This window comes from Pogoniulus pusillus, chromosome 11, assembly GCF_015220805.1.
Source record: "Pogoniulus pusillus isolate bPogPus1 chromosome 11, bPogPus1.pri, whole genome shotgun sequence".
NCBI classification, from domain to species: domain Eukaryota; kingdom Metazoa; phylum Chordata; class Aves; order Piciformes; family Lybiidae; genus Pogoniulus; species Pogoniulus pusillus.
This window is the reverse complement of record NC_087274.1, coordinates 21,594,988-21,607,945: the sequence shown is the minus strand read 5'-3', so window position 1 is coordinate 21,607,945 and position 12,958 is coordinate 21,594,988. Positions and strand designations below refer to the sequence as shown.

Here is a 12,958-nt window from a genome sequence, read left to right as displayed (position 1 = left end):
CAAAAACTTGCCTACCTTCTTCCCAAGAAGGTGTGATTATTATTTTCAGAGTTAAAAAAAAAAAAAAGAAACAAGAACAGAAAACCAGTAAATTGATGTAAATCTTCAGACCTCTTTTTCCTGTGAAATGTCAAACCTCATCATCTTTTTTTCTACATGAATAACCTGCAGTCCCAGACTGTTTTCCACGTTTCCATGGGAGGAAAAAGTCATTAACAAAAATCAATTTTAAGATTAAGAGGAAGCAGCTCTAGCAAAAGCATCTGAATCATATATTTTTGTTACCAGTTAGAACAACGTGCTGTTCCTGGAAGGCATCTGCAAACCCGTTTCAAGACTTAAATAGAGGAACGAAGCAGTCACATGTCACGGACCACAGGACAGCAGACTGTGTGCTTCCCTGATCCTAGGGCAGATTGAGACAGATCTCCTGGCAGAGCCATTGTGATAAGCACAGGACACACAGAGCGACCTAAATACAGAATGCTGACTAAGAGACCAGGAAGAGGAGAAGATCTGGAAAGGCAGAAAGAAAGGTACAAGAGCAAACAGAAAACAAGCAACTGATACCAAATCCCTGATTTTCTTGTGGCTGTAGAGCCTTGGAAGAGGGGTCAAACGGAGCAGTAAATCACTGTAAATGGTGAAAGGCCTATAAATATTGTGAACTGTGGAAAGAACCATTTGTTGCACTACAAGGAGCCAGTGAGCCTCTACACTGAGCCACTTCACAAGAAAGGGTTTTCTAAAGTCAGAACTATCTGTAGCCATGTTTACTTTTAACTACAACCTGAAAAAACCAAACCAGAAAAGCTGGGTTTAGTATATTTCTATTAAAGCAAATATAATTTTCATGTGTACATGTTATTTGCAGCTGTGCATGGTAAACTATAGAAGAGATTATAACCACTCGAAGACAAAATTCAGAAGCCAATGCCTTCATGAACCCTTCTGTGTCACGCAAAATGGCAGCCAAAAGAGATTCTTTGTAATCCTTACAATTTATTTATTTGTCTTTACACAGTGTTATTTTATATAGATAATTGTGATTTGTCTTTGTATTTTCTCTTCCATAGCATTGCTGGTGCAATTTGCCATACAAAATTTATCACACAGTGGATGATGCAGAACAGCAGTTAAACAAGATGATCACCATCTTTCAGGCATTGACAGACTCAGGAGAGTTGTCATCCCCAGCTCCACCACAGGCCTTCCAGGTGAAGCTGAAGCCTGGCATGTTTGTTGCAATGAACACACAGGAGTGGGGTGATTAATGGCTGCAAGAATCATAACTTAGGTGTATTTGGTCTTAAGGCACTGACAGCTTGTTTTGCAACACCTGTTCTTTTCAGTTCACCTGTGATGTACAGTGATACTGCATATGGCTTGGCATCCACCTTCCTGGAACTGCTGTCTAGTCCAAGCAACTCATCCCAGCTCTCTGATTCTCCAGCTTCCTTAAGTCACGCAGATTGGTGGGGGGGGGGGGGGGGGGCGGGGCGAGGAGTCTACCAGCATGCCCTCTTCTTCAGGCCCAAGCACATGCTCATTTTCCATTAACAATCAGAGAGTATGGCGACCAAGCATCCCAGTATCCCCTAAAGTCTGGAAAGGGAAATCTAGGAAGTTCCTGAGTTACAACTGGTTGAGGTAACCAAAGAAAGCTTTATACATGCTTAGCATGTTCTGACACATTTGTTTAGGCAACCATTTTCAGATACTATTACCCTCCTACTAGCCAAATTAAAAAAAAACTCTCCAACTTTTCCTGGAAAGGGGCATCTAAGATATAATAAAGCAGAAAGAAATTGAAGAATTATGAAGGAGGAAAAAAAACAAAAACAAGCAAACAAAATCCCCAATCACACAAAAAAAACAAACCAAAACAAAACACCAAAACGAAACAAACAAACAAAACCCCACAAACAAAAAACAACACATTGAAGCAAGAAGGTGAGAAGGCCAAATGGTCAAAAATCAAGAAACTGGGGACTGGAGAGAGAAAACAAACAGCACCAAGGACAAGACTCAGCATTTCTTGAAGACACCAAAGTGCTGGTTAAGAAAGTCGATTTGGTGGAGGCGAACATAGAATATGTGGCCCCACCCCACACCAAGAGGTCTGGTATCAGAGGCAGAAGAAACAGGATACATAGCCAAAAAGATTCTTGGTTTAACTCAGTGCAGCTATTCTTGCTTGCATCAGAGTCAAGTAATATATTCTGTAAGACCAAGGAGCACCAAAGACCTCCTAGATTTTGCATCAAGAGATAGTCAGAAGCTTTCCTCAGAATCAGCAGAGAGATAAGGTTTCTCTCTTTAAAGGTACCTGCATTAGGGTAGGACAAATAATCCTTTGATAGTACCTGTCTTGCATTTGTAGATTAGGCAGCTAACACAGAGCACATGATTATTTTTTGCATTGTTACAAACAGGTAAGATTCACCCCATGAAAGTTGTTTTAATAAACATGCATGACTGGGGTAGGTGGAGATCAGCTGTCACAGAGGAACTGAGTATTCTCATGTTTCAGTCACTTTTAAAGAGCTACTTGGACTTTGAAGGAAGAATCGCTAGATTTTGAGATTAATTTAAAGCTGAGAGATACATAAGAACCAATTAAATGAGTTCCTACACACTTCACAGAAACACACAGCTGGTTTAAGAAGAGACACCATGCAGCACTGTTTCCACCCTTGCTAGATGCCTGAGAATGCCCCAGGTAGAGGACAGCTTCTGTTCAGGCTTGCGCATAACAAATGTCAGGCATATGACATGAACGCAAAAGGGAGCCAGATGCTACCAGTTCTGCAGAGCGCAATACTAATGTTTATGAGGACCATGCTGTGATGCAACTCACCATTCAGACAGGAACCATTACTTGGCCAGCAACATTTACTCACCACGATCTGTATGGCTTTGGTCTGCACTCTTTATTTTTTGCCACTTGTAAATGACAGCAGCTGCAGAGTTCCTGAAACAGATGCCAATATAATGAATAACTCTGGAGTACTAAGCCATAAACCAGAAAAGATAAATATCTATCAATTACTCTTCAATGCTGCAAATGTATTATCATCTTAACCCCGCAAGAGAGCATGGATATCAAAATATGGATACCCACACAAGTCCATGACCACAAGAGAGAGAACTGCAGATGCTGAAGCATTTCTCTTTTTCCCCTCTACATTTTATCTGCATATTACAAACATAGATTTAACAAAGAGTAGTTACACTGGGTCAGGCCAAAGGTCTGTGGGCCAAATGCAAAGCATCCAGTCTTTGACAGTGGCCACTAATAGATGCCTAGAGAACAGTACAATAGGTCAAGCACAGAATGGCACTTCCCCAACGTACTCTCACATTCAGTAGCCGTATATTAATTCTCTCACTGCTGAACTACAGCTTTTGCAGAGCACAAAGGGAGCACATTTATTTTTGCCTTTTCAGGGATATCTATGTCTGTAACAGCAGCACATTTGGAGTTGCCAAACTATTTCTTTCTTGCATAAAGCGTTTGTCAAGAGCTACTCTTCAGGTAAAAATTCACCTTTGCCTGTCCAGAAAATACCTACCTCAGGAGGCAACATGACGTGTCACCACACCTCAGTATGTGCTTGGTCTGAGCTTTTGTGGATCACTGAGGGGCCAATGAGTGATATGGCTTAATGGAAGTACTTGGGTGGAGAAAAATGAGTGACTGACCCAGCTTCACCTGGGATCTCTCCACAAGGCCAGGTGTGCCACTGCATCGTTATCACATAAGGAACGGGAAGCCACAGCTTTTGCCACCCTGGGGCTGCCTCTCCAGCCTCACACGGACCGAGCAGACGTCAAAGGAACTAGAAAGCCCCAGACTATGCCGACCAGCCCCACTGCAGCAGCCGGCTACGGCATACCGGTAGCAGAGCGCCGGGCGAGCCATGAGAGGAAACTCCCTCAGCTGCGCCTCGACACCCACAGCGCTGCTGCCTCCTCGCCCTCAGCCCGCCCGCCCATGGCGCGCGGCCATGCGTCAATGCAAATGAGCGGCGCGCGAGGCAGGGGGCCGGGCGCTCCGCCTCCCTGGGCCGTACACACACACACACAGAGCCGGGGAAACCACTGTCCCCGCGCCCCCCGGCTCTGTCTGAAGAGGTAAAATCCAGTCTCAGTCGCTGCCGCGAAACGAAGTCAAGTCACTTTATGTCAGGAATTTTCCATCATCGAAGCCCAGTGAGTGCCTTCCTCACCCAAAGGGCCAGCAAATATTTCGGTCGTTATTTAAAGGCTGTCGCCTCTACCCCCCCACTCCTGCTTAAGTGGTAGCGCTCACTCGGCTCATCAGCGCCAGCGCACAGGCGCTGGTGAGCGCGAGCGCCCACCCCACCTTGCCCGGAGCAGCAGTAGCTGGGCAGGGCGGGAGGGCCGCTGATGCATTATTCACGAGGGGCGGGCCCAGCGGCGCGTCACTGGGATTGGCTGGGCGGGCAAGGGGGTGGGCACCGTGACGTACCTATGACGAATGTTCCGGCATTCTTAAGGGCGTTGAGCCGGCTTCACGCCGGCAGTAGGGGGTTGGGGAGGCGGCTTGGGGGAGAGAGAAGCCTAGGTACGGAAATCAGGTCTGTCATCGGTGTGGGGGTGCCGGCAGCCTACCTACCTTCCTCCCTCCCTGCCAGTGTCAAGCCTGGAAAATCCCCGCTTTACCCCCGCGTTACGGTGTAGCGGCGACGGGGGTTGAGGGTGGAATGTTCGGATGGAGGAATGACCAGGAGCAGGGGGAAGCTGTCAGGGGGAGAATGACCTGTCTTGGGGCATTTGTGGTGATCTAGCGGGTTACTCTGGGTGAGGCCGTAGGCGGGAAGGGCCGCCCTACCGGGGGTCCCGATAGAGTAAGGAAGAAAGGGAGGGGGGGCAAAAAAGCCTGATAAAAACAAGATTATTTATTAAAAGGCTCGGATATTAAACATGTAGTGGATGTTACGGCAAGGAAGAAGGGATTATTCTAGAACTAGGCAATTTTTTGATTCGTACCAGGGTTCGCGGTAGGCGGGTGTTTACCCCCCACCCCCTAAAGATTATTAATTATCTTTGTCTCTTCAGACTCCCGGGGTGGGGGAGTAAGCCCCTCCGTGGAGCCGTTGTCAGGGGAAGCCCCCCACCCCCGTTGCCTAGGGACCACTGCTTCGGGCTCCTAAAGAAGGCGACCCTCAAGCCCACCGTTGGGTGTAGGAAGCACCTGGTCTTTGCCATTCCCGGCAGCGACGGCAACCGCCTCTCATTCCTCTTCTGCCCCTTTTCACCCGCTGTAACCGGTTCCTTTGGCAGCGGCGGCGACTCGCCGCCGCCTTCTCTGTTCCCCTCGGCCGCCGCTGCTGCGCATCATCAAAACATGCAGGATGAGCTGCTCCTGGGGGTGACACAGCAACAGCCAGGCAGCGAGAGGCTGGGCAGCAGCCCTTCATCAGGACACCCCCCTCTCGGCCACCCCTCCTCTGACTTTAAACCCAGTCTCAGCCCCCATCAGGATTTAAACAAGCAGCAACCGCAGCAGCAACAGCCGCCGCCTTCTCAGCTGAGCCAGAAGAGGAAAGAGTTTAAGCAGCAGCAGCTCAGCAGCCCAGCCCAGCTCGGCAGCAGCCACCCCCTGAATAACCACCACCCCCTAGACTATCATCACCACCCCCCTCAGCAGCAGCAGCAGTTCAGCCACCCCACTGACAAGTACCAGCAGCAGGAGAACAGGCAACAGCAGCAGCTCCAGCTTCTCAGCGCTCACCCCCTGGAGCCGCCGCGAACGGGAGACTACTCGCACCACCGGCCCGTCAGCCCCGCCGAGCAGAAGGGCGGCGCGGACAGGGGGGTTTCAGAGCGGCTCGCCCCTTCCTGCCCGGGGGGATCGGTGTCCGCGGACCCCAATGTGGGGGTGGCCGCCGCCTCCTGCGTGAATCCGCCTCCGTCTCCTCATCTGCAGGCGAAAGCCAAGCTGCCCCTCATGGAGTCTCCCCCGAACAGCCACTTGCTGGGCAGCCCCGGGAACCTACTGCCCGGTGGGCTAGGCTCTGGCTTTAGCAGCCTGCAGAGCCCGGAGATCCCCAGCCCCCATCACCAGAGCGGGGGCGGCTCCTCCTCGGCGGCTTCCCCTCCTCCTCCGCCGCTGCCCGGCTTCGGCACCCCCTGGTCGGTACAGACCTCGTCGCCGCCTCCGCAGCAGACGCAGCAGCCTCCAGTCTCCAGCGGCGGCGGCGGCGGGCAGATCAGCGCGATGCCACCCCCGAGCCCGGAATCCGAGACCAGCTTCTACCCGGGGATCCCGTCATCGATCAACCCCGCTTTCTTCCAGAGTTTCTCGCCAGTGTCGCCTCACAACCCCTGCGCCGGGCCCTTCAGCAGCCCTTTCTCGGCCGCCGCCCCCCCGCCGCCGCCGCAGATGAATTTACCTCAGCAGCAGCAGCAGCAACAGCAAAACCGGAGATCCCCTGTGAGCCCCCAGCTCCAGCACCAACACCAGGCGGCGGCTGCCGCCGCTGCCTTCCTGCAGCAGAGAAACTCCTACAACCACCACCAGGTACCGGGCTGCAGCGGGAGGGCCCGGCAGCCGCGGCGGGGCGGCAGGGAGCCTAGGCGAACCGGCTCCGGAAGGGAGCCCGGGGCGGGAAGAGGGAGATCGGGGCGACGGTTTGCCCCGGGGCGGGGACGGCATCGGGAGGAGGACGCAAGAACGTGAGGAGGGGGAACATCGCTCCCCTCATGTAGCTGGTCATAGAAGCGGAGTGGCTGCTTTCTGCCCGCTGCCGGCGCCGGGCGAGGCTGTGCGGCGGTGACAGCCCGGCGAGACCGCGGGGGCAGGGCGGGGCCCGGCCCAGCCGCTGTCGCCCCGCCGCGTTCGGCGGATTGAGGGCTGCTGGTGACCGGGTACCTGCACCCGCTGCCCGCCGCGAGGCCAGGCTAGGAAACGGTCGGAGAGGTCGTGCGAGAAGACTGTTCGCAGCAGCTCGCCCTGCGTCCGTGCGCTGCCCTCCGGCCGTTCCGGGTGGCAGGTGGTGGGCGGCCGTTTCGACCGCGTCACCTCGTCTGTGACCGGCGCTCCTCTGTGTGCCGTTGACTCCCCAGAGCCGTCGTTTCTTTTCGGAATTAGAGGAGGACGTTTCCTCATAGGAGAGAGAATAACAGTTCTTTTTCCTGTCAAGAAGGAATTTCACTGTGGAACTATCCCACAGGCTGCGCCGCAGGTGCCTGTAGCGAGTGTAGTGTCCCCAGAACAATGAGCCTGACAGGTCTGGCCGACGCCGCCGGTACCTCATCCTTGGGAAGCCCCTTCCCCAGACCCAGGTCTTCCCTCGCACCCCATGGGCATATTCGTTTCAGTGGACACAGGACATCGAAAGTAGATTCAGACGGGAAGGCTGTCAACGTTGTTGTCTTTTCGGGGTTTTACCCGAAATTATTTGATCTATGCAAAGACAGCGCCGTGTTTTGGGTTACCGTAGTTGTGTTACCGGTTTCAATCAAGGGACATGGTGATTCCGTATTAAAATGGAAGTTTGCCTTTTTTCCTAGAAAAAAATACTTGTAAGAGATCGGGGAAAGGCATGTCCATGTTAATATTACCTGCTGGTGCATTATAATTACACCTTGCACCATTCATCCACTGGCTTATAAAAGGCCAAAGTTATATAGGCCTCATTTTTTTTGTCATTGTAGTAAATCCAGTCGGTTTCAATGTGCAGAGCTGTGTTTATGAAGAGTTTCTGTCAGAATTTCGCATTAAGTGTGTGTGTGTTCAAGAGCTCAGCTGAATGCATCATGATTAGAAGCTAGTTGTCCTTAATGTGTGTAATAACCTGCCTCAAACAAATTCCAAAGAAATTCCCCAACAGTGAGGTGTACAGGAATTTTCTCTCAGTTACAAGTTGTAGGTAAACTTAAACAGTGCCATGACAGCTTAGCTGGCAACATTAAAGGCTTGTTAACGTTTGGCATTATCTCCTAGTGCTTGTTTCACAATAGAGTGCCTGCCTCTCCCAAATGTCTAACTAAAGTATTCAAGTTTTACAACATAATTATCTGTACTTATATAAAATAGGATGTTTTCCTGATTACTTGACCAAAAATGGCTTTAGTGGGGATTTTGTTTGTTTTCTAGGAGGATGTTGTTAGAATTACAGTTTTCTCCAGAAAGTTATATTTTCTCTAATGGATAATGTATTGACATGCTTTACATTTTTTTAAGTTACTAGAACTGCAAGCTGAGGGTTGCTTGCAGCGAAGCTTAAAAAGTACTGCATTTTTGCTCCACAGAAGACCTGTATTTAGAATATCCACACACACATGTGCTGTTTCTGTTTGAGGAAAAAGTATTTCCAAGAACAGTCAGAGAACACTAAAGATAAACCTAAGTTCTTTACTGTCAGGCTCAGTGGGTCCACCTCTTGGTAGTATGATAACCACTATAACCACTATTTAGCACAAGTTTTGACTTAGGAATAAAAACTTGTCGTTCTGTAAAGTATTCCCTCTAAAGACTGCTTGAGGAATATAGTGCACATGTTTAGATACAGAAGCACTTTATACCATGTCTGAATAGGAAACAAAAATGCTCAAGAAAACTCTCAAGTTCCACCCTGCAGAATTCCACAGATAGTCCTGTTTGTTACTCCAGAAATATTACAGCAATGGCTTTATAATAATGCATTTTAATGTGAAATTGTAAGCTAACTCCTTCAAACAGATTCTCTGTGCTTTTTTTCTTTTATGTGGTATTACTAAGACAAAATATCAGTCTGCAACCTGATTTTTAGATTTCTACTCCCTATAGTGAAATACTACACACTGAGTAGAAATACTTACCACTACTATAATAATTAATGATAAATTTTAAAATAGATTTCTGAGATTCTTGTGTTATTTTTGTGGAGATGTCACTGTATACTAACAAGTAACATGATAAAATGGTCTCTGGGATTTTTGTAACTTGGTTATACACCTTGGAGTTGTTCAACTGCTGCTGATTACTAAAATGACAATCTAAAGTGCTTGTATAAGTACTGTGGGGTTTTCTGGGAGGGGATATGTAAGGGAATTGGAATTATAGGATTTTTATGGTGCTATGTTTTCTTCCTGCCTCAGAAATTAATTTACATGTTATCAAGAAAGAGTGGGCTATACAAATAATTGAGCATTGATTATTTGGTGTTGGGTTGGTTGTTTTGGTGGAGAGGTTAAGCAGAAAAGCTTTTCAAGTATTTTCAGAATAATATAAATTAATCTTTCTTTTTAGCCTCTCCTGAAGCAGTCACCCTGGAGCAATCAGAGTAGTGGCTGGAGCACAGGAAATATATCCTGGGGAGGAATGCATGGCAGAGACCATCGTAGAACTGGAAACATGGGAATTCCAGGAACTATGAACCAGATCTCTCCCTTGAAGAAGCCCTTTTCTGGTAATGTCATAGCTCCTCCTAAATTTACTCGCTCTACTCCGTCACTGACACCAAAATCCTGGATTGAAGATAATGTTTTCCGAACTGACAACAACAGTAATACTCTGCTTCCTTTGCAGGTAAGGATGGTGTGTTACTGGTGTGCTCATAGTCTTGCATAGCATTTAGGCTTCATTTGCTTTAAAGGAGTGGCTGCAGCCCTGGTGCTTCATTTGAAAATTGGACATATATTAAGTCCTAAACTGCATGCAACTAACCTCAGTGTTCAGTATATTGAACAGAATGTGATTCTCAGTTAATTGTATTAGTGACTGTCAAGAAAGGCAAAAACTGTATTTACTGATGCAGCAGATGTGCAATCCAGCAAGTATTTTCTGTCAGTGGTAATGCTTATATGTTTATACATCCCTTTTAAAACTCAGAATTTTTGTTGCTGTTGCTTGTTCATAAGCTTTCTTAGTTTTGTACACAGCTCTGAGCCTTTGTCCTGTTTGTCTTTCACTGATATTGTAGGCTCATATTTGCATATTACTGAGATTTTTTTTCCCTCTGTGTTCTATCAGCTTTTATGTTACCCTTTTTTTCCGGATGCCCCTGTGATTTAGAACTGTTAAGAAGGAGGATGCGTCCTAGAACTAAAAATCTAGGTTCACCTCCCGAGTTTTACATTTGTGTGACTATCACTTGCCACCAGCCTCAGCAGCCTATTGGTAAAATGCAGTTTTTTTTCATTCTTGCCTATAGTCATTTAATCATAACATTTGTCATTAGGGACACTTTTATTATTTTGGATCCTATTTTCAGTTTTGGGCAGTCTTTTGTTACAGAAAGAGTTTGGACAACTTATTTTAGAAATTACACACTTTAAAACCCAAAGCAAAGTACTCCATTAATTCTGTACGTTGTTTAGTTTCACTACACTTGTGTCAACTTCTCTTCTCATGCTGAGCTACTGTATTCCAGAAAAAAAAAAAAAAGCAGAGAAAATAACTGGAAGAGTCTTCATCTCCTCATAAGGCTGTTACAGTTGGGTTTTGTTAATTTCACACAGACTAACCGAGCATTTTGTTTGTTGTACTTGTGACCATATTTGAGTTTGTACAGCTGTATTTGCATTAATTAGCAAGCTAATCCTTATGTAGCTGTAATAATGACAAAAGGGTTATCCCCAGGACCAGGTTTTCCACTAGAGTTCCTATTCTTCTTAGCACTCTACCATTGCTGGTAGAGCTCCATTTGGCACAGGAGGCCATGTCCTGACTTTATCCAGGTGAGCTCTGATACTGCCATTTTCTTGAGCCTAATGGTGATGTTTTTTGACGTGCCTAAATTCTGCTCCAGTTATATGCATTGCACCTGAAAATTTAAGATATTATTTGTCTATACTGCAAAAACTGTTCCATTAAATTTTCCTGCTAGCTGGAATATTGTCACCAAATAATTTCAGTGTGAGAGAAATAGTTGAATGCAGAGACCAAGGTGTGTCCTGAAGATGTTAGCCTAAGGAACAGGGTTAAACATATTAACACCATCATACCTTTAAACTGTGATGACATATACGCTGGAGTTCATATGCAGCTAAGCACAAGTTGTGAATATGTTGACTCCTTCAATTTGCCTTATGAGTCGCTATGGCTGCTACTTTGAACTTTTTGAAGTTTCTACATTGGTCATCTTAACACCGATTAAATCATTTGACATCTAAACAAAAGTCTTGTGCATTCAAACTATAAATAATTTCTGTGTAGAAGAGTAGAAAAAAACACTTTGAATTTAACATTAATGTTTCTATTTGGTGATTTTGGGGATTTTTTTGACAAGGTAATGTTAAAGTGAGAAGGTGAGCATATTTAATTGGTATTGGTCTTGCCTAGGGACAGCAGTGCCACCAATTAAATAGACCTATTTGGCTATATTTATGCTGTAGATCTAACTTAAATCTCCTTTACATGTTTATAGAGTTGCAGAACACAAAAATAATCCTTCTGTTACCTACTGCTATTGTGGAAACAATAGATGTTTTATAAGTTACTTAGCTATGCTGGAATCATGTTCTTGTTTTTCAATTATTATTCTGTTGTTATGTGGTTAACGCCTTGTGGTGACTGCTGTATTTTGCAAGTCATCATGAAAAAGTTGAACAAAGCTTGGAGCTCATACTCCTTTTCATCAGGACTTGTGTTGGCAATTGCAATGCTGTCAAACACCCATCTTGCTAATTTGTGCTGTGCTTGTCCCCTTCCATAAAAGGCCGAGGTATTTAGATTGAGGGTTCTTAAAGATACAGTAGTGATTTCAGGAGATACTTGATAGCAGTAATTAAGTTTGTGCTGTTGGGAAAGGCTGCGTGTGCAGAGGCTTCCGCAGAGTGAACAGATCTTAGCATGCATGTTGGATTCACACTGTGTTGTTCACAGTTCTGCAGAATAGTTCTCTGTATGGTCACACATTTCTGGGGACAAAACACCTTTCTTCTGAACTTTATCTACCTCAAGCTTAGCAAATGAAAACAGCTTAGAAGAGCCAGTGTCCTCATGACTGACTTTCTGTAGATCATTAATATTCTGATGCTACTTTCTGAAATTAATATTTTTTGCTAAGGCTGAACAGTGTTCAGCCATGTTAGCTGCTCGTCCAGTGTCTGTAAAACATGTACATTGTGCAAATACGTCACAGAGGAATCACACAAATTCAAAGCTTCTTCCCTTCAATGAAACTTCTTTGGTGTTTGCATTGGTGGATGGGTCCCCAGTGTAGAGCTGACATCAGTTCTGATGAAACTAACGTTTCTTGACATTAAATTAATATACCAGTGACAATTATGCCACTACTGGTAACCAAACAAGTACTTAAGTTTGTTATTTGAAGGGATGAATGACTGTTTTTTGTACTTCATCATTGTATCTGAAACATCCTGTGTGAAGTTGAATTCACAGTGGCCACATTAGTTACAGCAAAGCTGTTTTTGCTTGGAGCAATGATTAAGGTATCTCTCAAGGGGATTTTCCAAAGTTCAGGAGTTTTGGGGTTGTTTCTAGGTAAATGTAGTTAAACATCATGCCAACTTTGATTTAAACATGAGCAATATAAGTCAATACCCAAGTTTTTCGTACAGGTGTCTTTATAAGGAGCTTTCCTCTTTTCCCTCCACCAAGTTTGAAAGATAAAACAAACTACGTCAATTAAAGTTCTTTCATAGGCAACATTTTGTTTACAAGTTCTGCTACACTGCTTGCAGCATTTTAGATACTTTACATAGAGAAGGGATTGTTGCCTTGTACCAGAGTCATTAAGGAAAAGTTAGAAATCTTGTCAGGTATTCACACCATCTGAGCATTTAATTGAGGAGCCTATTTCTCACTCCTTACTTAGATAATCTAATTCTCCAGAAGAACATACCTGGCAGCACTGACCTTATACTGCCCCTGGGATTCCAGCTCACACACTTATGTTGAATATCAAGAAGTCAGACAACATGAATATTCTCTCTTGTTCCCTATTCTAAAGCTTTTTTTAAAAAAGAATGTAGGTTGCGA

At 45.8% G+C, this 12,958-nt stretch overlaps 1 protein-coding gene and 2 long non-coding RNA genes across 5 annotated transcripts in view; 1 reads left to right on the top strand and 2 right to left on the bottom strand.

Moving 5' to 3' along the window:
- LOC135179515 (uncharacterized) overlaps positions 1-4,379 on the bottom strand; it is a 313,884-nt gene extending 309,505 nt beyond the window's left edge. Inside the window, exons 1-2 of the long non-coding RNA XR_010304023.1 lie at positions 3,576-4,379; positions 2,904-2,974 (exon numbers count right to left, since the gene is read on the bottom strand). This is a non-coding gene — a long non-coding RNA (uncharacterized LOC135179515). The remainder of the gene's footprint in view (positions 1-2,903; positions 2,975-3,575) is intronic.
- A 526-nt stretch (positions 4,380-4,905) lies between these two features.
- LOC135179516 (uncharacterized) lies at positions 4,906-5,797 on the bottom strand. The gene is made up of 2 exons (XR_010304024.1): positions 5,711-5,797; positions 4,906-5,392 (listed from the first exon to the last, which is right to left on the bottom strand). It is a non-coding gene; the product is annotated as an uncharacterized LOC135179516 (long non-coding RNA).
- The window catches only part of CPEB2 (cytoplasmic polyadenylation element binding protein 2), a 49,683-nt gene continuing 42,085 nt past the window's right edge, over positions 5,361-12,958 (top strand). For all 3 annotated transcript variants that reach the window (XM_064151430.1, XM_064151429.1, XM_064151427.1), the window contains exons 1-2: positions 5,361-6,550; positions 9,263-9,541. In XM_064151430.1, coding sequence (XP_064007500.1) covers positions 5,375-6,550; positions 9,263-9,541 — 1,455 coding nt within the window. In that variant the 5' untranslated portion in view covers positions 5,361-5,374. The remainder of the gene's footprint in view (positions 6,551-9,262; positions 9,542-12,958) is intronic.